Source organism: Crinia signifera, chromosome 19, assembly GCF_055691185.1.
Source record: "Crinia signifera chromosome 19, ASM5569118v1, whole genome shotgun sequence".
NCBI lineage: Eukaryota > Metazoa > Chordata > Amphibia > Anura > Myobatrachidae > Crinia > Crinia signifera.
This window is the reverse complement of record NC_139226.1, coordinates 60,164,145-60,182,012: the sequence shown is the minus strand read 5'-3', so window position 1 is coordinate 60,182,012 and position 17,868 is coordinate 60,164,145. Positions and strand designations below refer to the sequence as shown.

Genomic DNA, 17,868 nt, shown 5'->3' with positions numbered 1-17,868 from the left:
CACGGCTGGGCACCCTGGTCACCAAAAATGTTGAAAGAGAACAATGAGAACTACACAACTCCAGTATCTACACTGTCAATCTGGTCTGGAGAAGGAGTACGAACTAACAGTAGATCATTATTCGTGATCACCTGCATCTATACCCATTGATTTGTACTATGAGAAGTGGTGTATTTATGTTTTTTGAGGTAACCAAGAAATGGATTGATTCCATGAAGAAATTCTGGGGTGAGAAGAGTACACAAACATCATTAGGACTTTACCTCCTGGAAGACAAACATTCACGGATGACATTAAGATCCATTGATACATATTTAACCCAATCAGAAGCACTTGTTTCCATCAATATGGGTGATTACTGCTGTGAATTGAGCTGCGCCTAGTTGAAGCACAGGATATTTAAATATTCCATTTTAACATTGACAGGGTATTTTTTTTAATTGTCATACCGTATAACCTTGATCAGCAGCGCCATTGAAATCGGTTTTTAAAGAACAGTTCTTCAACTTTCTTAGAAACAGTTCATTCAAATTATGGCTTTTTTATTGTTTAAAGATCAGTGAACTTGAATAGCAAAAGGGATAAGACTTCAGTAATTATTTGCTTTATACGTAACGGTACATTTGCGAATGCAGTCATATACTATTGATATATGGACTGGGCCATATATTTCACAGATCCTTGTCTTAGGAACTGTTAGATAGCCATGTTCTATTTTATTACATTAACAATTATAAGTACAGATCAGTCTTGGGATTATTTATTTTGTAACCACACAGAATATGTTTTTTCTTTAGTGAAACACATATTTTTGTTTCTATGTTATTCCTCATAAAATACGTAAGTTTTTGGAGAACACAACCATTTGCATTCAAGCGAATCTGGCCCCGTTCCGATAGTTTAGGGACTGTGTATGCGCGATTATGCGCATTTGCAGCCCCACTGTGCGAATGCCTTTGGCGACTATGACAGTCACCACGGCATTCGCAGACATCGAGGCAGGGGGTGGACGGGGGGCTGGGGCATGGGGACACCCAGAGTTTTCTGGGGCATGCCCACAAAAACGGTAGGTGTGCCCAGAAAATTGCTGGGAGGCCCCATGCGAATGCAGGCATGGTGATGTCAGCGTCAGCATGGTGACGTCACTGTGATATCAGCGTCTATCCTGTTATCAGACATGTCCGAGCTAAATAAAAGTCAGTCTAGACTGACTTATTTGTAAATGGGGAGAAAATCTTATTTTTTCCCCCCATACGCTCGGATGCAAATGGATGCGTCAGCTTACACCCCCATTTGCATGTTTCTGAGGGGATTCGCAGGGTGTGGGGGGCAGACTTTGGTTTGCCCGGTGGGTGGCGTTTATCTGTTTGCTAAGCAGCGAACAACTGCAGCTTAGTGAGTGAATCTGAATCAGGCCCTTTATTTGGAACCAGAAAAGAAGAACAAAGCAGCACAGATTCTGCTGTGACCACAAGGTGTAGTGCTTGTTATGCAAAATGGTTCTATGCAAGACTCCTTTGTAAGATGACTTCATGAGTCTAAATCTAATCGTCTGTCTGACTGTCCGCAATTACAGGTCAATCCATAATTCATAGGTGTCATAATAGTAATAGATTAATCATTCATTCTAAAGCAGTTTGAAGCTTGGCATCTAAAACACTTAATAGCCATAGTATTACTAACACTGGCATAGAAAAAGAAATACACTACACAATAAAGCTAAATAGAATCCATTCAGCTGATGCGTGTCATAAAGCTGCAGCAACGAATGAGTGGAGTTATAGGAGTGCCCTCTCTCTGGAGGGCTGCTCTCACTTCTGTACAAGTGGCCATACCGTATATACATGCATACAGTAGAGCATAGTTGCCTATCCTCCTGCATTCTGCAGGAGACTCCCTGAAACAGCAGCAATATCCCTCTCTCCCTCATTAGTCTAGCAATCTCCCTCATTTCACCTAGCCCACATTACACTGTTATATTTATGGGGAAAAAAGGAACGAGGGACAGGTACATTTACACTGAATCATCAGCGCCATTTCCCAGCACTTTACCAAGTATAGTAGCTCTAAATAACGGCTTTGGGGCTCATCTACATTTGGATATAAGTCATTTTAAAAGATTCCTCTCAGATATAGCAGTACACAACCACACTTCTAGGTGCCACGTTCACAATCTTTTTACAATATCTCCATATATGGAACCAGACACGCCCTTTGGGTGGAGCATGACACATCCCTCAATGGGGCGCTGTGCAAAATTCTACTACCAACCATAATCTCCCTGAAACTAGTTTTCAAAAGTAGAGATTTGTATACAGTATCTATCTATCTATCTATCTATCTATCTATCTATCTATATATCTATCTATCTATCTATCTATCTATCTATCTATCTATCCACAGCAAGGTTCCCAGCAAGGAACAGCACATCACTGCAGCAGTATTTCAATGAAGTGTCTTTATTTACCTCAACGTCTTGTTTCTGGGCTCCAAACCCTTTCTCAAGAGAGACACAGATACAAAACTCACAAAACAGACTACCTTAAAAAGGAATTATGGCGCCATCTCCTCCCCAAGACGCCACTCCCCTGATCCCGCTGTCCGACACAGGGCCGCATAGAGATGACGTCAATGGCTCTCACCTGTGTCATCATCTCCATGGTAACCCGGCACAACAGACGGGAATCCGGAAGACATACTGCATGTAGCAAGGAGACCCAATCATAAGCAAACGAGAGCTTTAGATACATTCCTATGACACTCCCATGATACAGTTCCCTGGTTTTGCAATATTGGCGCAGTGTTCCCTCCCCAAAGTGCCCATTCTTAAAGAAAAGACAGATTTGATTAAGTTCCATCCTAATAGGATCATGGACACATGCAAAAATGTATAAATTGTCGTGCCTTATGCATACATACGCATCGCAAGAGTTAGGATAATGCTTTATCTGCTCCACATGTTCCCATAAGAGGTTATTCATTTGTACAATAATTGTTCTCTTTATACATATATATAAACGCTTTGTGGAGTCCTAAAAACACCAACATAGAAAGGAAGGACGTAGGAATCCTTAAAGATACCATTATGTGTATTCATACGGCATCTATGAAGTGTAGTGGAATGGGCAGCAGGAGGACTGATAAGCGGCGGCAGTGAGCAGCGGGCAGCAGAATTTGAATTTTTTTTTTTTCAAAAGACTGGATGGCCCTCAGTGGGCTGCTCAATATTTTGAAAGGTTTTTTTTTTCAAATTCTGGAGTGGAGTGGGCAGGAGGAGGACTGACGTGTGGTGGTAGTCCCACTTATTTGAAATGTTTTTTTTTTTTTTTTTTCAAATTCTGTCATTCACAGCTGACTACTGCTGCATACAGTCCATCTGCTGCCCACTTTCGTTACACCAACGCCTGCCAGTCCTCTTCCAGCACCCGATGGCATGCGAAATGTGGCATGCGACATCGGGTGATGGATAAAAAGCACATACAATGCCATCACATCCGATTGCACAAGTGAGAATATCGACAAAGCTTCACCCCTTTCAGGGAGTGGCCTGGGGAGGGCCTTTTTTGGGAGGTCCCCACTCCCCCAGGGACCCCCCGGCCAGGGTTGACCACTCACTGGTGAATACTTTGGCCGGGGATATAAGTGTCCCCTAACTGTGGCATTACACTGCTGATTGTTGGAGCCCAGTGCTGATTCCAAAATATGGGGCACCAATACTGCTTTTGTCCCTCATATTTTTGGAACAGGGACTGTTCCCAGTGCAGGTTTTGTAAATACAGGGGGAACCCTATTCCTTTCCCCCCATATTTCTGCCAACCAGGTGTGAAATGTAATAGGATGAGAGATTCAGAAAGTGAGAGATTTGGTAAGATATCTCCAGTATTTTAAAGTGGCAATCACTTACACTGCAAAACCAGTTTGATTTTGCAGTGTAAATGATTGCCGCTTTAAAAAAACTGGAGATTTCTTACCAAATCTCTCACTTTCTGAATCTCTCATCCTATTACATTTCACCCCTGAAGTCTGCCCAGTGTTTGGAAAGGTTTTTTAAAATTCTGCCGTCCGCGGCTGACTACTGCCACAAGCCAGCCCTCCTGCCGCCCGCTTCCAGCACTCGATGGCATGCGAAAGCTGACATTGGGTGCTAATAAAAACATGTACGATGGGATCGGATGCGATGATGTCCCATCGCATCTAATCGCACAAGTGTATGGGCACAATAAGTTCCACTGAGCAATAACAGACATCCATGTAAGCACAGCCGCAGGAAAACGCTAGTCATTATCTAAAATTACAATTTAAAGAAACAAATTATAAAAAATAATTTTGTAGCACTTGAAATCTTTTCATATGTGATAAATGTAATGCAGCATGGGAGGGCTTCTGGCCACTAACAGCTCTCTTATTACAATTTCCTGGAATACAAGTGAGAAAGGTATGAAAATCAGCTGGGATCACACAATTGGTGATTAAACCTGGAGTTACTCATAACACAGAGAATAAATAGGAAAAACGTAATGTCACAGCAGGGAAAAAATACAGCAGCCGCACTCTACAGGGAGCCTATTAATTTAAAGGTAAATAAGGACTCATTACTCACTGGGGATGCTGCAAATTAAAAAAAAATCATGTGCTGGCATGCATAGGGACGTATCCGTAAAGTAGATGCAAAAAAAGGCCATTTGTATAAAAAGAGATTCAGGGCACACCGCACTGATTCATAAAACCTAAATGTTGGAATATGCTTTCATACAGATATGTGTGTGACAATCCATGTTCGTGTTTCAGGAGCCTCCTATTTTGTGCTGTTGGGGACCCTGTTCCTTCTACTTTTAAATTTGAAGTCCGTGGCTTCCTGCTCTCCTCCTTTTACCTCTTTCCATCATAATAATTAGTACTGTCAGGTCACTGCCTATGTACTTTGGGGTTGTGTGGCGATGCATGATGTAGGAGTGTTTCCTCTTCACAATTTAAAAATCCGGCTTCAACTATAGAGGCTGGTGCAACACTCCCTCTGTCAACACATTTGTTCCTACCCCCTCCTAGCTCCCCTGACCTGCATCATACGGCTGAATTCAATTAGGCTCAATACTTACCAGGGGCAAAATGCAAGATTTCTTGTGGGAGGTTTCCAAATGTTGATATTAGTGTGGTCCCAGCCCATGATGGATGCATAATTAGCATGTAACAAGCAATACTCTGCTCTAAACAAGGTGCAGACCAGGGGTTAAAGTATGGGGGAAAGGGAAGAAACTAAGTTCCACCACCTCTAACGGTGAATTGGAACATTTTTACCTACACATTGGCCTTGCACAGTAATTCTCATAGAATAGAGTTCTAGTTAGCAGGGGGATGCCAGATACCCTACCACTGGCCCTGTCTCTACCTAATGGGGGGAGGGGAGGCGGGGGGGTAAATCGGTGTCATAGAGAAATGAGTTCCACCACCTTTGCATGACCACTTTAAGCCCTGGTGCAGACATATGTGGGGCTAATCATTTTGGCACGGTACTTACCATATTCTATCTCTGGAGCAATACTTGAGCACTCCGGCGCACTCACAGCAGACTTGGCAGTAAATCTGCTGCCACTGGGCATGTGCCAGCTGGATAGGCCGTAGGGAAGGGGGGTTTCTGGCCAGCTGGAAACAACCCTGGTTTTGCCTTTGCTTACCACGTAATGATGATGACTTGTATCAACTGAGCAATGGAGGGCGATTGAGCTATACAGTATGTTCAAAATCCAGGGGATGTCGCTAGCGAGTGTGCATCCCTAGAGATGCAGTGGGTAAGTGCTGGACAATTTTAAGTCGTAATGAATGGCTGCTAACAGACTATTTGTGTAATATGTCATCTAGTGTGTATCTGGCTTTAATGAATACATTCTTAAATAAGAGTTCCTTATAGGATTTACCTCTTCTTTTTCAGCAGATTGAAGGTCCTGCCACTCCTCAATGACATGAGCCAGGTCCACACTGTGCATGTGTACACGGGCCTCTCCAATGGCATCATGTTTAGAAAATCGGTCAAAATCATACACCGACATCACTAATGTCTTCCCGCCAAGCTCTGCATAGGGAATCTGGAAACAGAAAAGCAATTATTCAAAGAAAGGAAAAAACAGAAGAATTATAAATGTAACATTCCCGTTCTCTTTCTTTAATATGCAAAACAGTTATTTATTAAAAAGAACAGACTTACTGGTAAAGCAATTTACATTTCTTTCTCTAGAAACCTAGTAGTTAAGTCAATGACTGAAACATTCTTTAATGGAAAATGCCATTACATGTAACTCTGCACTTATCTATCTTTGCTTTGCTAAGAGTTTCTAAGAGGGATTCCAACTGCTGTGGTTATGGACGCTGTTGGTCCCCCGAGTAAGGGGATGTTACTAGGGTGACCAACCCTGGGATTGGGATTGGCAGGATGTGCAGTCTAATGCCGGGCAGCCTGCATTAGCAGCAATCCCGGGCTCACACCGCTAAGCACCCCTACTCCCGACCGTACCGTATCAGTATGTCAGGGTTGCCTAATACTGGAGGGTAGCCAGCCAGTACAGTGAGGCATGGAGGGCGGGGCCACTGACAGGGTGGAATGGGGGCGGGGTGGCCAACAGATAACTAGTGTGGGGGCATGGCCAATGCAATTGCATCCTCGTGGCCACGCCCCAGTCATGCCTTGCCGATATTTCAGGCATTGCACAGAGGGGGGGACCCCCAAGCCTCAGATTTCGGGAGGGTTGCCTAACTTTCCGGGGGGCCGGGAGGTTGACCTGATATCCGGGACCCACCCGGCCATTCCGGGAGGGTAGGCAACCCAGGAGCATGTGTGTGGCGTCCGGGGATTTATTTTAATCAGGGAGTCCAATCCCTGGATTTAAAAAATGCCCGAGATTGGCATCCCTAGATGTTACCATGAAAGTCTATGGTATCATGTTGCCAAAGTCAGCTTTCCTTTTCTGACAGAGATTCTGCACTGTGCAGAGGGTTGTTGCAGGGTTTCTTGTTGAGACCAATGACTGCATGTAAAGGTGCTGAGAGTGGGCGCCTCAGTTGTTGCACATTCAGATACATTACACCAGGGAAGGGCTTTTAGCGGTATTAGCACAAATTGCATATGCAATAATGGCAGCATCCAACTCACTCTCATAGTGTGTGTGCAGTACATAGGGAACTCGGACTGTAAACTCCACTGAGGCTGTTGTGAAGGATGACATATTCAGTGTAATATATTATATATTTGGGCTATACAGTAGAACTGTTAATAAATAAACAAAAAAACAAACATAGGCACTGACATCCGGCTTACTTGTGACATACAGTAATGCATATTCATAATCTAATGATGTTATATTTCTGAGTTCTTTTTCGTCTTTATAGTATTAGCTGGGAAGTAGAGCCCTTAGTATTAGCTGGGAAGTAGGGCCCTTAGTATTAGCTGGGAAGTAGGGCCCTTAGTATTAGCTGGGAAGTAGGGCCCTTAGTATTAGCTGGGAAGTAGGGCCCTTAGTATTATCTGGGAAGTAGGGCCCTTGGTACTTGTGTAGTTTCATGGCGCCCTGCTACTTCCGGTTTTTACGCTGAGCAAACTATCTAAAATAAACTAACTTAACTCCATGCCAACATGGATAGTTTATACCCCCACTATCCATGTTGGCATGGAGTTGATTTTAGATAGCGTGGCGAGCGTAGCGAGCCACCGAGCCCGCAGCGTGGGCGCGCGAAGCGTGCCCCGCAAGGGGACTCAGATACACGGCGCCATGCTGGCGCCGTGAAACTACACAAGTACCGGGCCCTTAGTATTAGCTAGGAAGTAGGGCCCTTAGTATTAGCTGGGAAGTAGGGCCCTTAGTATTAGCTGGGAAGTAGGGACCTTAGTATTAGCTCGGAAGTAGAGCCCTTAGTATTAGCTGGGAAGTAGGGCCCTTAGTATTAGCTGGGAAGTAGGGCCCTTAGTATTAGCTGGGAAGTAGGGCCTTTAGTATTAGCTGGGAAGTAGGGCCCTTAGTATTAGCTGGGAAGTAGAGCCCTATATTTCTTGGATGTATATAAAAAGTTCTATTCAGACAAATATATCTTTTTTAAATTGATTGGCTTTTACATGCAACCGACAGTAGAAGCATTTCTAGGTACTGTGCATTGAATGAGACCAAACAGATACTGGAAAAGTGATTGTGTGCCCTCTGCTGTCATTACTAGATTGAGTGCAATAATACTCTATATGTTGTGCAGGAGCCAAGACACAACACGGGATTGCAAAGCAATATCAGGTAGCGACTCACTATAAAAAGCCTGTTGTTTAATGTGCACTGTATATTTAACTAAGGTGATGCACCCAAACCCATATGGTTTGCCTCCCTCTATGATCCCTTCTGGGACATTATTAATGCAGGTATTTACAGTGAGGCATGCTTAAACACCCAACCGACATAGTGCAGGTGATCAATAGTTCTCTATACGGCCATGTTTTTTGTATATATATATATACAGGTTATTATTATTTCAGTTCTTTAAATCTTTATTTAATATCAGACCTTTTTGTGGTCTATAAATGTGTGGTCTATAACTGATTGGGCAACCAATCAGATCCTGTATATTATCTTCTAGAGGGTGCTAAATAAATAAGAAGAAGATGCTGATTGGTTGCACCTAGCAACATCCCATGTGAAATAGAACTCTCATCTTAGTAAATTTCTCCCTTAGCCTATACAAAAGTATATACAGTATAGAAATGTCGGTTAAATTTCAAAACATGAGTCCCCTGAACTACTGCTATCCATGTGGACATCTAGTGGGAATAATAACCTGTGGCAAGGGAACCACCTTGCCCGAAGCATGGCAAGTCAGATGAACCTCAGCCAGAAATGTGTATATTTGAATACATGATTTATCTTGTTAAAAAAAACACAGCAAACAATATAGTCCTTACCTTAAAAGTGAAAGACTCATTGAAGGTTGGGTTAAGAGTCTTGCGATGAACTTTTGTTTCATACTTCTTCTTTTTATCCGGTAAAAGAAATACTTTGACATAGGGATCGGAAGTCCCTCCGATGTCTAGTGCTGGTAAATCTGCAGCTTGTATAATTCCCACAACCAGCTGCATTGGAATAAATAGAAAATAGGAGAATCAAAATCAGACGTTTGTGTTTCAATAAACTTGAAAGGGGAGCTTGGGTCGTGATTCATACATTGCATTATATCTTATTATATCTATTTTTATCATCCCCATTTTGTTTGAAAAACTGTGGTTCTTTTATATAATAGATTTTTTCTTAAAATGGTGTAGTTCCTCTGATAAGAAGTTCATTATTATACCATGTGGTTTTTCCAACAGTTTTACGTATTTGATCTTTAGTTGTTGTCTGTAGCGTTTTCATATATGGTAACCATATTGCGAAGAACTTACTAGATCTAGTTTCCATGTCTAAAATACATTCTACCCAGTCCATCGGATAAAGGAATTGAAGTCTAGAGATATTGGGTCACCATGGATCCATTGGGACAAAATGGCCGCCTTGGCTGCAGCCGCTATGTGAACCAATAATAGCTTTGCATCTCTTGTTACAGTTTTATTCTGAATGGTATAGTGATTCCAAAATGCCCAGGACATAGATATAGTAAATGGGACCCCCATCTCAACATTGATATATAGCTGGACCTGCCTCCAAAATGTTTGTATTACAGAACAGTGCCATATGCAGTGTATAATACCCTGCATCCTCAATAAGACATTTGAAACATCTTTAATTATCTGATGTCCCTATTAAGTATCTCAGTTTTGGAGTATAGTACGCTCTATGGACTAGTTTGTTCTGCATTTCGGCATATGCTGAAGACACTAGTTGTTTATTTAGTGTGTTGTTCCATCGGATAATAATCTGTAAAGTTGTATTCTCAAAAGTATCTTGCTATTTGGCCGTACCTGTGTTGATTTTTGTAAGTTCTATTTTTTCCTAGTTAAGTCATGAATTAATGATGCGGAGTATGAGTAATCTTATTAATCTTAATTCTGTATTAGTCTGTCTAATGGGAATTTACTATCTGTTAAGGGGCCCATACATGTCCCGATACTGCAGTGCGTTTTGTGCTAAATTAGCATCGCATGCGATGCGATAAAAAGACAGTACAAAAAGTATGTGCAGCACATACTTTTTGTACTGTGCGATGAGACGCCGCGGGAGCGCGCATCTCATAGCGCACATTGCATCGGCAGTATCGGGACGTGTATGGGCACTTTTAGACTTAGTTGAGGTAGTATAGTTTGTATATAACGTCATATTTGAAAATAAACAAAGTATGGAAATTATATATTTGGAAGATTTGGGTGTTTTGTTGTTTCTGTGCAGAGTAAATACTGGCTGCTGTATATTTACACTGCAATATATATATGAGTTTGAAGTACAAACCTTACCCAAATGTAACTATGTCTGCACGTGTTATATCTGCCAACCCTGCATTGCACATGGATATGTCCATTAGAGAGAGAATTTGCTTTTGCAAGTGAACCAGAATCAGGCCCTTAGTACTAAGATCTCGGTACCTCTGTGTAGGAGGCCAAACATACTGAAATGTAGCTTCTCTGTACCTGTCCTGTTTGGAAGTCATAGTCCAGGGAATACTGCAGCTTCCCCAATTTCTCCTGAGGTTTATCTTCTTTTTCATCCTCTAGAAGAGAGGGATCCAGGTCTTCCACATCTGGCTGCACCTGCACAGAAACACGTTATATTATTGTCACATATAAAACCAATGGAGCAGGGACGTTAATATAGCCTAGACAATAGCATGGGCATAAAATGCTAACAAAATACCTGGCATACAGTATGTTAGGAACAACAGTCATTTATAACACAATCAGAGCAGTTTGGTATAAAGCATTATTATTTTAATGTCACTGTTGATTAAATAGTTTTAACGGTACTTGTGTATTTTGGCGGCGCCCCCGATGTCCGTCGTACGACGAACAGATCGCATCGCATCGTATGCCATGCACCCGATGGCATGCGATGCGATGCGACGCGATTTTGACCCCCTATACGAGCAAAAATCGTATAAGCACCCTAAAGGGTGCTTTTGAGCACCCAAATGGGTGCTAACAATGTTAAATGCACCCCCACGCCACCCCCCACTATAAACGTGAACCCGAAGCGTGGCGAGCGCAGCGAGCCCGCGAGGGGCGGCGGTACGCGTCCTACGACCTTTTCATACCCCCACTATCCACGTCGGCGTGGAGTTGAGAATAGAATAGTGTGGCGAGCGCAGCGAGCCACCGAGCCCGAAGCGTGGCGAGCGCAGCGAGCCCCGCGAGGGGACGCGGATACCTTCACAGTTATACGCGTCCCCTCGCGGGCTTCACAGGTGTCCGTGGCGACGCGGACACCTGTGAAGCCCGCGAGGGGACGCGTTTACCTGTGAAGGTATCCGCGTCCCCTCGCGGGGCTCGCTGCGCTCGCCACGCTTCGGGCTCGGTGGCTCGCTGCGCTCGCCACACTATTCTATTCTCAACTCCACGCCGACGTGGATAGTGGGGGTATGAAAAGGTCGTAGGACGCGTACCGCCGCCCCTCGCGGGCTCGCTGCGCTCGCCACGCTTCGGGTTCACGTTTATAGTGGGGGGTGGCGTGGGGGTGCATTTAACATTGTAAGCACCCATTTGGGTGCTTAACATAGTATAAGCACCCATTAGGGTGCTTATACAATGTTTAATCGCATCGCATCGCATCCTATGGCATCGTATGCCATGTACAATGGCATACAATTTCAAAATTGTATGCCATCGTGCACTATCGTACGATATCGCGTCGCATCGCATACCATCGCATGTGTTATGGTATGCGATGCGATGGGCGCCGCCAAAATACACAAGTACCATTTTAACTTGTTTGAAACAATAGAAGACATTTCAAGTGAGGAAAAAACAACAACTCTGAACAGGAAAATGTATAAAGATAAAAAGGCTGAAAGGCTGTATGTATATATATTGGAAGAGAGGAAGATACTGCAGACTGCTTTGCTATAGTAATCTCTAAATGAAAATCGGATACGTCAATTGGTCCAAAGTGTACACAAACACTTTGCGAGAACTAAGGCCCAATTCCCTACCAGCTGCGTATATTCTCAGCCTACAGAGCATATTATTTCCACCCAGGGGTGCAACTATGGCGGTACGGGGTGGTACGGCGTACCATTAAAACAAATGGTGCCGGTACCCCGTACCGCCATAACAAATAGGCCGAAATATTTACTGCGCATGTGCGCATATGTAAGTGGCGGGGGGCGTGGCCACTTACATATGCGCGCTAGCGCCGCTCCCCCCCGCCGGGTCTTCCCTGCTCTCGTCTCCCCCGCTGTGTACGCGGGGGAGACGTGCTGCTGCTGCTGCTGCTCTCATGATTTCGTTACAGCTCCTGCTGCTGGACCGCGCGCGGCTATTGGTTAGCGCGCGGTCCAGCAGCAGGAGCTGTAACTATCAGGAGCAGCAGCAGCAGCAGCACGTCTCCCCCGCGTACACAGCGGGGGAGACGAGAGCGTGCGGGCGGGCAGGCACAGGGGGCTGTGTATGTGCCTGCCTGCCGGGGGGGGGGGGGTTCTATCCCCCTGGGCAACGAGCAAAGTGGCACAGATATATCCCCCTGGGCAACGAGCAAAGTGGCACAGATCTATCCCCCTGGGCAACGAGCAAAGTGGCACAGATCTATCCCCCTGGGCAACGAGCAAAGTGGCACAGATCTATCCCCCTGGGCAACGAGCAAAGTGGCACAGATCTATCCCCTGGGCAACGAGCAAAGTGGCACAGATCTATCACCTGGGCAACGAGCAAAGTGGCACAGATCTATCCCCCTGGGCAACGAGCAAAGTGGCACAGATATATCCCCCTTGGCAACGAGCAAAGTGGCACAGATATATCCCCCTGGGCAACGAGCAAAGTGGCACAGATCTATCCCCCTGGGCAACGAGAAAAGTGGCACAGATCTATCCCCCTGGGCAACGAGCAAATTCAGTCCACCTTGGCATCGGCATGAAGCCCCTGGCATTGAGCATGTAGGTAAGTGGCACTTATGTGTCAAATGTGTATGGTGTGTTATACAGTATGTGTTGGGCATTGCGTAGTGTTATATAGTATGACATGGGCATTGCGTAGTGTTATATAGCATGTGATGGGCATTACACTGTGTTATATAGTATGACATGGGCATTGCGTAGTGTTATATAGTATGACATGGGTATTACAGTGTGTTATATAGTATGTAATGTGCATTATGGTGTGTTATATAGTATGTAATGGGTATTACGCTGTGTTATATAGTATGTAATGGGCATTACGGTGTGTTATATAGTATGTGATGGGCATTACAGTGTGTTATATAGTATGACATGGACATCGCGGAGTGTTATATAGTATGTAATGGGCATTACGGTGTTATATAGTATGTAATGGGCATTACAGTGTTATATAGTATGTAATGGGCATTATAGTGTGTTATATAGTATGTAACGGGCATTATAGTGTGTTATATAGTATGTAATGGGCATTACAGTGTTATATAGTATGTCATGGGTATTGCGGTGTTATATAGTATGACATGGGCATTGCAGTGTTATATAGTATGTCATGGGCATTGCGGTGTTATATAGTATGTCATGGGTATTGCGGTGTTATATAGTATGACATGGGCATTGCAGTGTTATATAGTATGTCATGGGCATTGCGGTGTTATATAGTATGTCATGGGCATTGCGGTGTTATATAGTATGTAATGGACATTATGGTGTGTTATACAGTATGTCATGGACATAGCAGAGTGTTATATAGTATGTCATGGGCATCGCGGAGTGTTATATAGTATGTCATGGGCATTGTGGTGTTATATAGTATGTCAGCGGGCGTACAGACTCTGTGGGGGGGGGGGGGCGGTGGCATGTAACCACCCCCCCTTGTGTCATATGACCACGCCCATGGCCACTCCCCTGACCACGCCCATTTTTCGCTGCGCGCCGGAGGCGCGCAGCACAGTACCACTAAGTCGTTTTTTCTACTCGCACCACTGTTTCCACCCACCAAAGCGCATGTCTGCCCCCCATCTGCCCCTGCCCCAATGCTTGCGAATAGCTCGATGACTATGCAAGTCGCCAGTGCCATTTGCAAAGGAGGGCTGCATATGCGCATAATAGTGGAGTATACACAGTACCCAAAACATCGGGACGGGGCCCAAACTCCCTAAATTGCAAGTCAACAAGAATGACTCCCTTAATGCCAATAGAATAAAAATGTATTAATTAACCCAAGCGAATTTGTCAAAATAGGTGTAAAATTGTCCTGTAATGTTTACCTTTATATAGGAAATATAATCTATTTTCATACATTTTTTTATTTGAATTTATATAACAAATGTGAGCGTTGCAGGGATTTTTGGCGTATATTGTGCACATCTCTCACAGAGAGGTCGGCACTCAAAGGGTTAAGGACTTGCTGACTATTTAGGGGCGGATTCAGTTTTGCAGTTCAAAATTGGAGACTGTTATTCAGATTTCCCACTTGTTGCTCCATATTTGCAATTTTTATTACAGATATGCTATTTACACTATGCAGCATTTTTAACTCATATTTCTATAATATTTTAAATAATACAACATATAAAGATTATTTTTAATTGAAGCCGCGAATCACCACAGTGTTTGATGTCTGCATTTTGCCTTTTGCTGTACAATGTGGTTCACCCTGCGCATTTATAAACAGTTAAACTTTATCAATGAAACCTGAACATGCTTAGCAGATTTGGACAGTCGTGACTACACACAATGGCCCTTATTCTGATTGAGTCGGACGGCTCCGTGTGCGGTCGGACGGCCGATGTTTGGTATTTGCGCATGTGCAGAAGCGTATCTGCGCATGTGCAAATGCGTTGAATGTCCGAACGCGGAGTGAGGTCCATGCAGAAAACGATCGTATGGAACCATCCAAGCAGGGGGTGGAGAGGTGCGTGAAGGGCTGTTTGGGCTCATTACCATATGCGTACGCCCCGCGTTTCATGGGTGTTTCATGGTAATGCATTCGTGACGCACGTGTGGGGGGCGGACAGCTGCCCGCCCATATCCCTGCTTTCATAGGGAAAAATGTCAAAGTGGTCTGGAGCACTCGGTGTTGCCTGACCGCTCCGCCCATCATTCGATGGTCGGCGACCATCGGAGGATGGGGGAGGTTCCCACAGATGGAGAAGGTTTTCACCTGAAACATCCACTCGCGGTCCGTACGCTCGGCATCTTACCGCATTTGGACGGTGTGAGCAATCCGTACGGTAGGCGGAGCCAAGAACACTCGATTCCTGTCCGAAATACGCATCCATCCGAATCAACTAGAATAAGGGCCCATGTGCAAACCAGCCTGATCCTTGTTGAACATGTTTGAAGATTGGCAAAACTATTTAACAAGCTTGAGTCTACCTCCATTTTTTTTTTCAGTGTAAATTCTGACAAAATTTGGTAAACGTTCTAAAATTTTGTAGTCACCTAACATAGATTTCTAGCCTCATTGGCTGGTGTTTTTTTTTCTTTCTGGACTTAATTTTATGTGCAAAGTAATGGGGGAAGGAAACCAGGGAGTTATAATTTCAGCAGATAATATAAAGTGTTATGGAGCAGTGGAAAAAGACAGTAAAATACTTAGCAATAAATAAAACAAAACAGAAATAAGTCAGTGATAAATAAATTGTGCATGGGCAGCAGAACAGTAAAGAATTAAAAAAAATTAGACATAACTTAGACAGCACATATAAGATGGATCCGTAGCTCATTTACTTCTGACTTTTTTAGTCTATTCATTTTAATTAGCAGAGCGAGTAGATTTTAGTAATATCGAGGAAACTAGACTTCTGGAGCAGACCGACCCGCTAGAATCTGGAAGCTGTAGGTCAGCTGCCCTTGGTTAGACACAGACCACCCAAGGGTAAAAATTACCTCTGAGTACTGGATAGGTAATGTACCAGTCATATAGTGAAGACCTATCAATTCTGACAATTTAATCAAATGGTTTCATTGCTGATTCTTCTTATTGTACTATAAGGATTTTGCAGAGTTTACCAGATAGGCTTACTATTGCATTTCATAACTAATTTTCATTATTCATTATTTTTTTCGGAATAAAATTTTATTCTGTAAAGGACCACAAATATTGATGATACATTACTCAATACACACGTGATGCATGGCAATAGGTAAACATCTAAATGGTATATCATATCAAATACAGTTACCAGCACAATAAAATGGCCAATAAGGATGTAGTTTATCATAAATGAGGAATTAATACATAAAAACCCTCCAAAAAGCTGTTGTTTAGATAACATTATTACCATCCCAATAGACATAGATATCCAATGAAGGAGGGGTTGATGGAGGAGACCGAGAGGGCAACAAGGTTTGGCTCCTGGGATCTCCTCTGGGGCAGTAAGATGGCTAAAATGAAATCCCTGTCACAGGGAAAATCTCCTAAGACTCTCCAAGTATCATCAATTGGAATTCCCTTGGAAGTGTGGAAACATAGCTTTCCTGCGCATATAAAAAATGTGGGGTTAAGTGTTACCTATTCAAAGATGTTTCAATCCAGTCCATGTTTAAAACATGGGATAACTTGTTTTGAAACAAATGCAAACAGGACGGAGAACTTGAGATCCAATTCTGTAATATTACCTTGTGGGCAGAAGTACTAATTGCTATCATTAGCTTCCTACATTCTTTAGCTGTCCTTTGTGTAGTAGGTTCATCCCAAAGTTTGCCCACTCTGCTGTATATGAAATATAATTGACTAGGTAGTCCAAAGGGAATTTTGTAACTGAAGCCAAAATTGATGTAGTAAAAGACAAGATCAGAAGCAATGGAAGAAGTCCACTTAAGGATCCTTACATTGTAAACAGTTATGTGAAGAAGTCATACCTGATAATTACAACCTATGAGGTATAACTTACATGAATTATGCAAGTTTTTAAGCAAATCTTCACGTCATTGAGGGAAGAGAGGATGACCATTGATTGACCTCTAAAATCATCTGCTCATGGTCTATTTGCTGTCTCAGAATATTATAATGCCAGGAAATGGCCATCTTGGTGGGTGGACTAGATCATAGTATGACATCAGTTGTATTCTGCCAATTCTGAGTACCTGAAAGAACGCTAAAGGGAATTTCTGTAGTACTTGGAGCTTTTCTCTAGTCTGGTCAAATGTCATTAAACATTTAGAAGAAATATCTGCAATACTGCCTGCATCCTTCATTCCTTCCATCCATCATAATGTAAATGGAATGGATGCACGTCTGCGAGCGCTTGCAAAATCATTCGCGGAGCGTCAAATGATTTTGTCCCCGCATGCAAGGCTGCGAATAAATGTTTATGCAAAACATCCATCCGCATGCCTGTTGGGGATTGCAGAGTGCTGTGTGGGCCTGCGGCACCTGGTGGTCTTCTAGCCTTGTAAATCATACAGAAAAACCTCCATTGTGCAGTCCAGATATTGTGCAGTCCAGCGGCACCTTTCCTGATGATTATTTAAGTCAGGCATGTCCAACCTGTGGCCCTCCCGCTGTTGTAAAACTACACTACACATCCCAGCATGCCTTGCTATAGTTTTAGAATTCCCTAATAGCAAGTGTGGCAAGGCATGATAGTTTCACAACAGCTGGAGGGCCAAAGGTTGGACATGCCTGATTTAAGCAGAAGCAACTAGCTTAATAAGTCTGTAATTAGTCACCTTTTGGGAAGACCACTGGGAGCCACAGTGCCCACTGGACATATGACAATCTTTTTTTTGTTAGCTTACACCGCAGGGTTTTCAGAGCTGAAAGCCCAGCAACCATTTTTATTTACATTTTTATTTCGCACTGTG

At 43.4% G+C, this 17,868-nt stretch overlaps 1 protein-coding gene across 2 annotated transcripts in view; it reads right to left on the bottom strand.

The window, feature by feature from the left end:
• SYT5 (synaptotagmin 5) overlaps positions 1 to 17,868 on the bottom strand; it is a 241,548-nt gene that overhangs the window by 21,359 nt on the left and 202,321 nt on the right. For both annotated transcript variants that reach the window (XM_083162650.1, XM_083162651.1), the window contains 3 exons: positions 10,583 to 10,702; positions 8,927 to 9,094; positions 5,913 to 6,080 (listed from right to left, as the gene is read on the bottom strand). In XM_083162650.1, the coding sequence (XP_083018776.1) occupies positions 5,913 to 6,080; positions 8,927 to 9,094; positions 10,583 to 10,702 (456 nt within the window). The remainder of the gene's footprint in view (positions 1 to 5,912; positions 6,081 to 8,926; positions 9,095 to 10,582; positions 10,703 to 17,868) is intronic.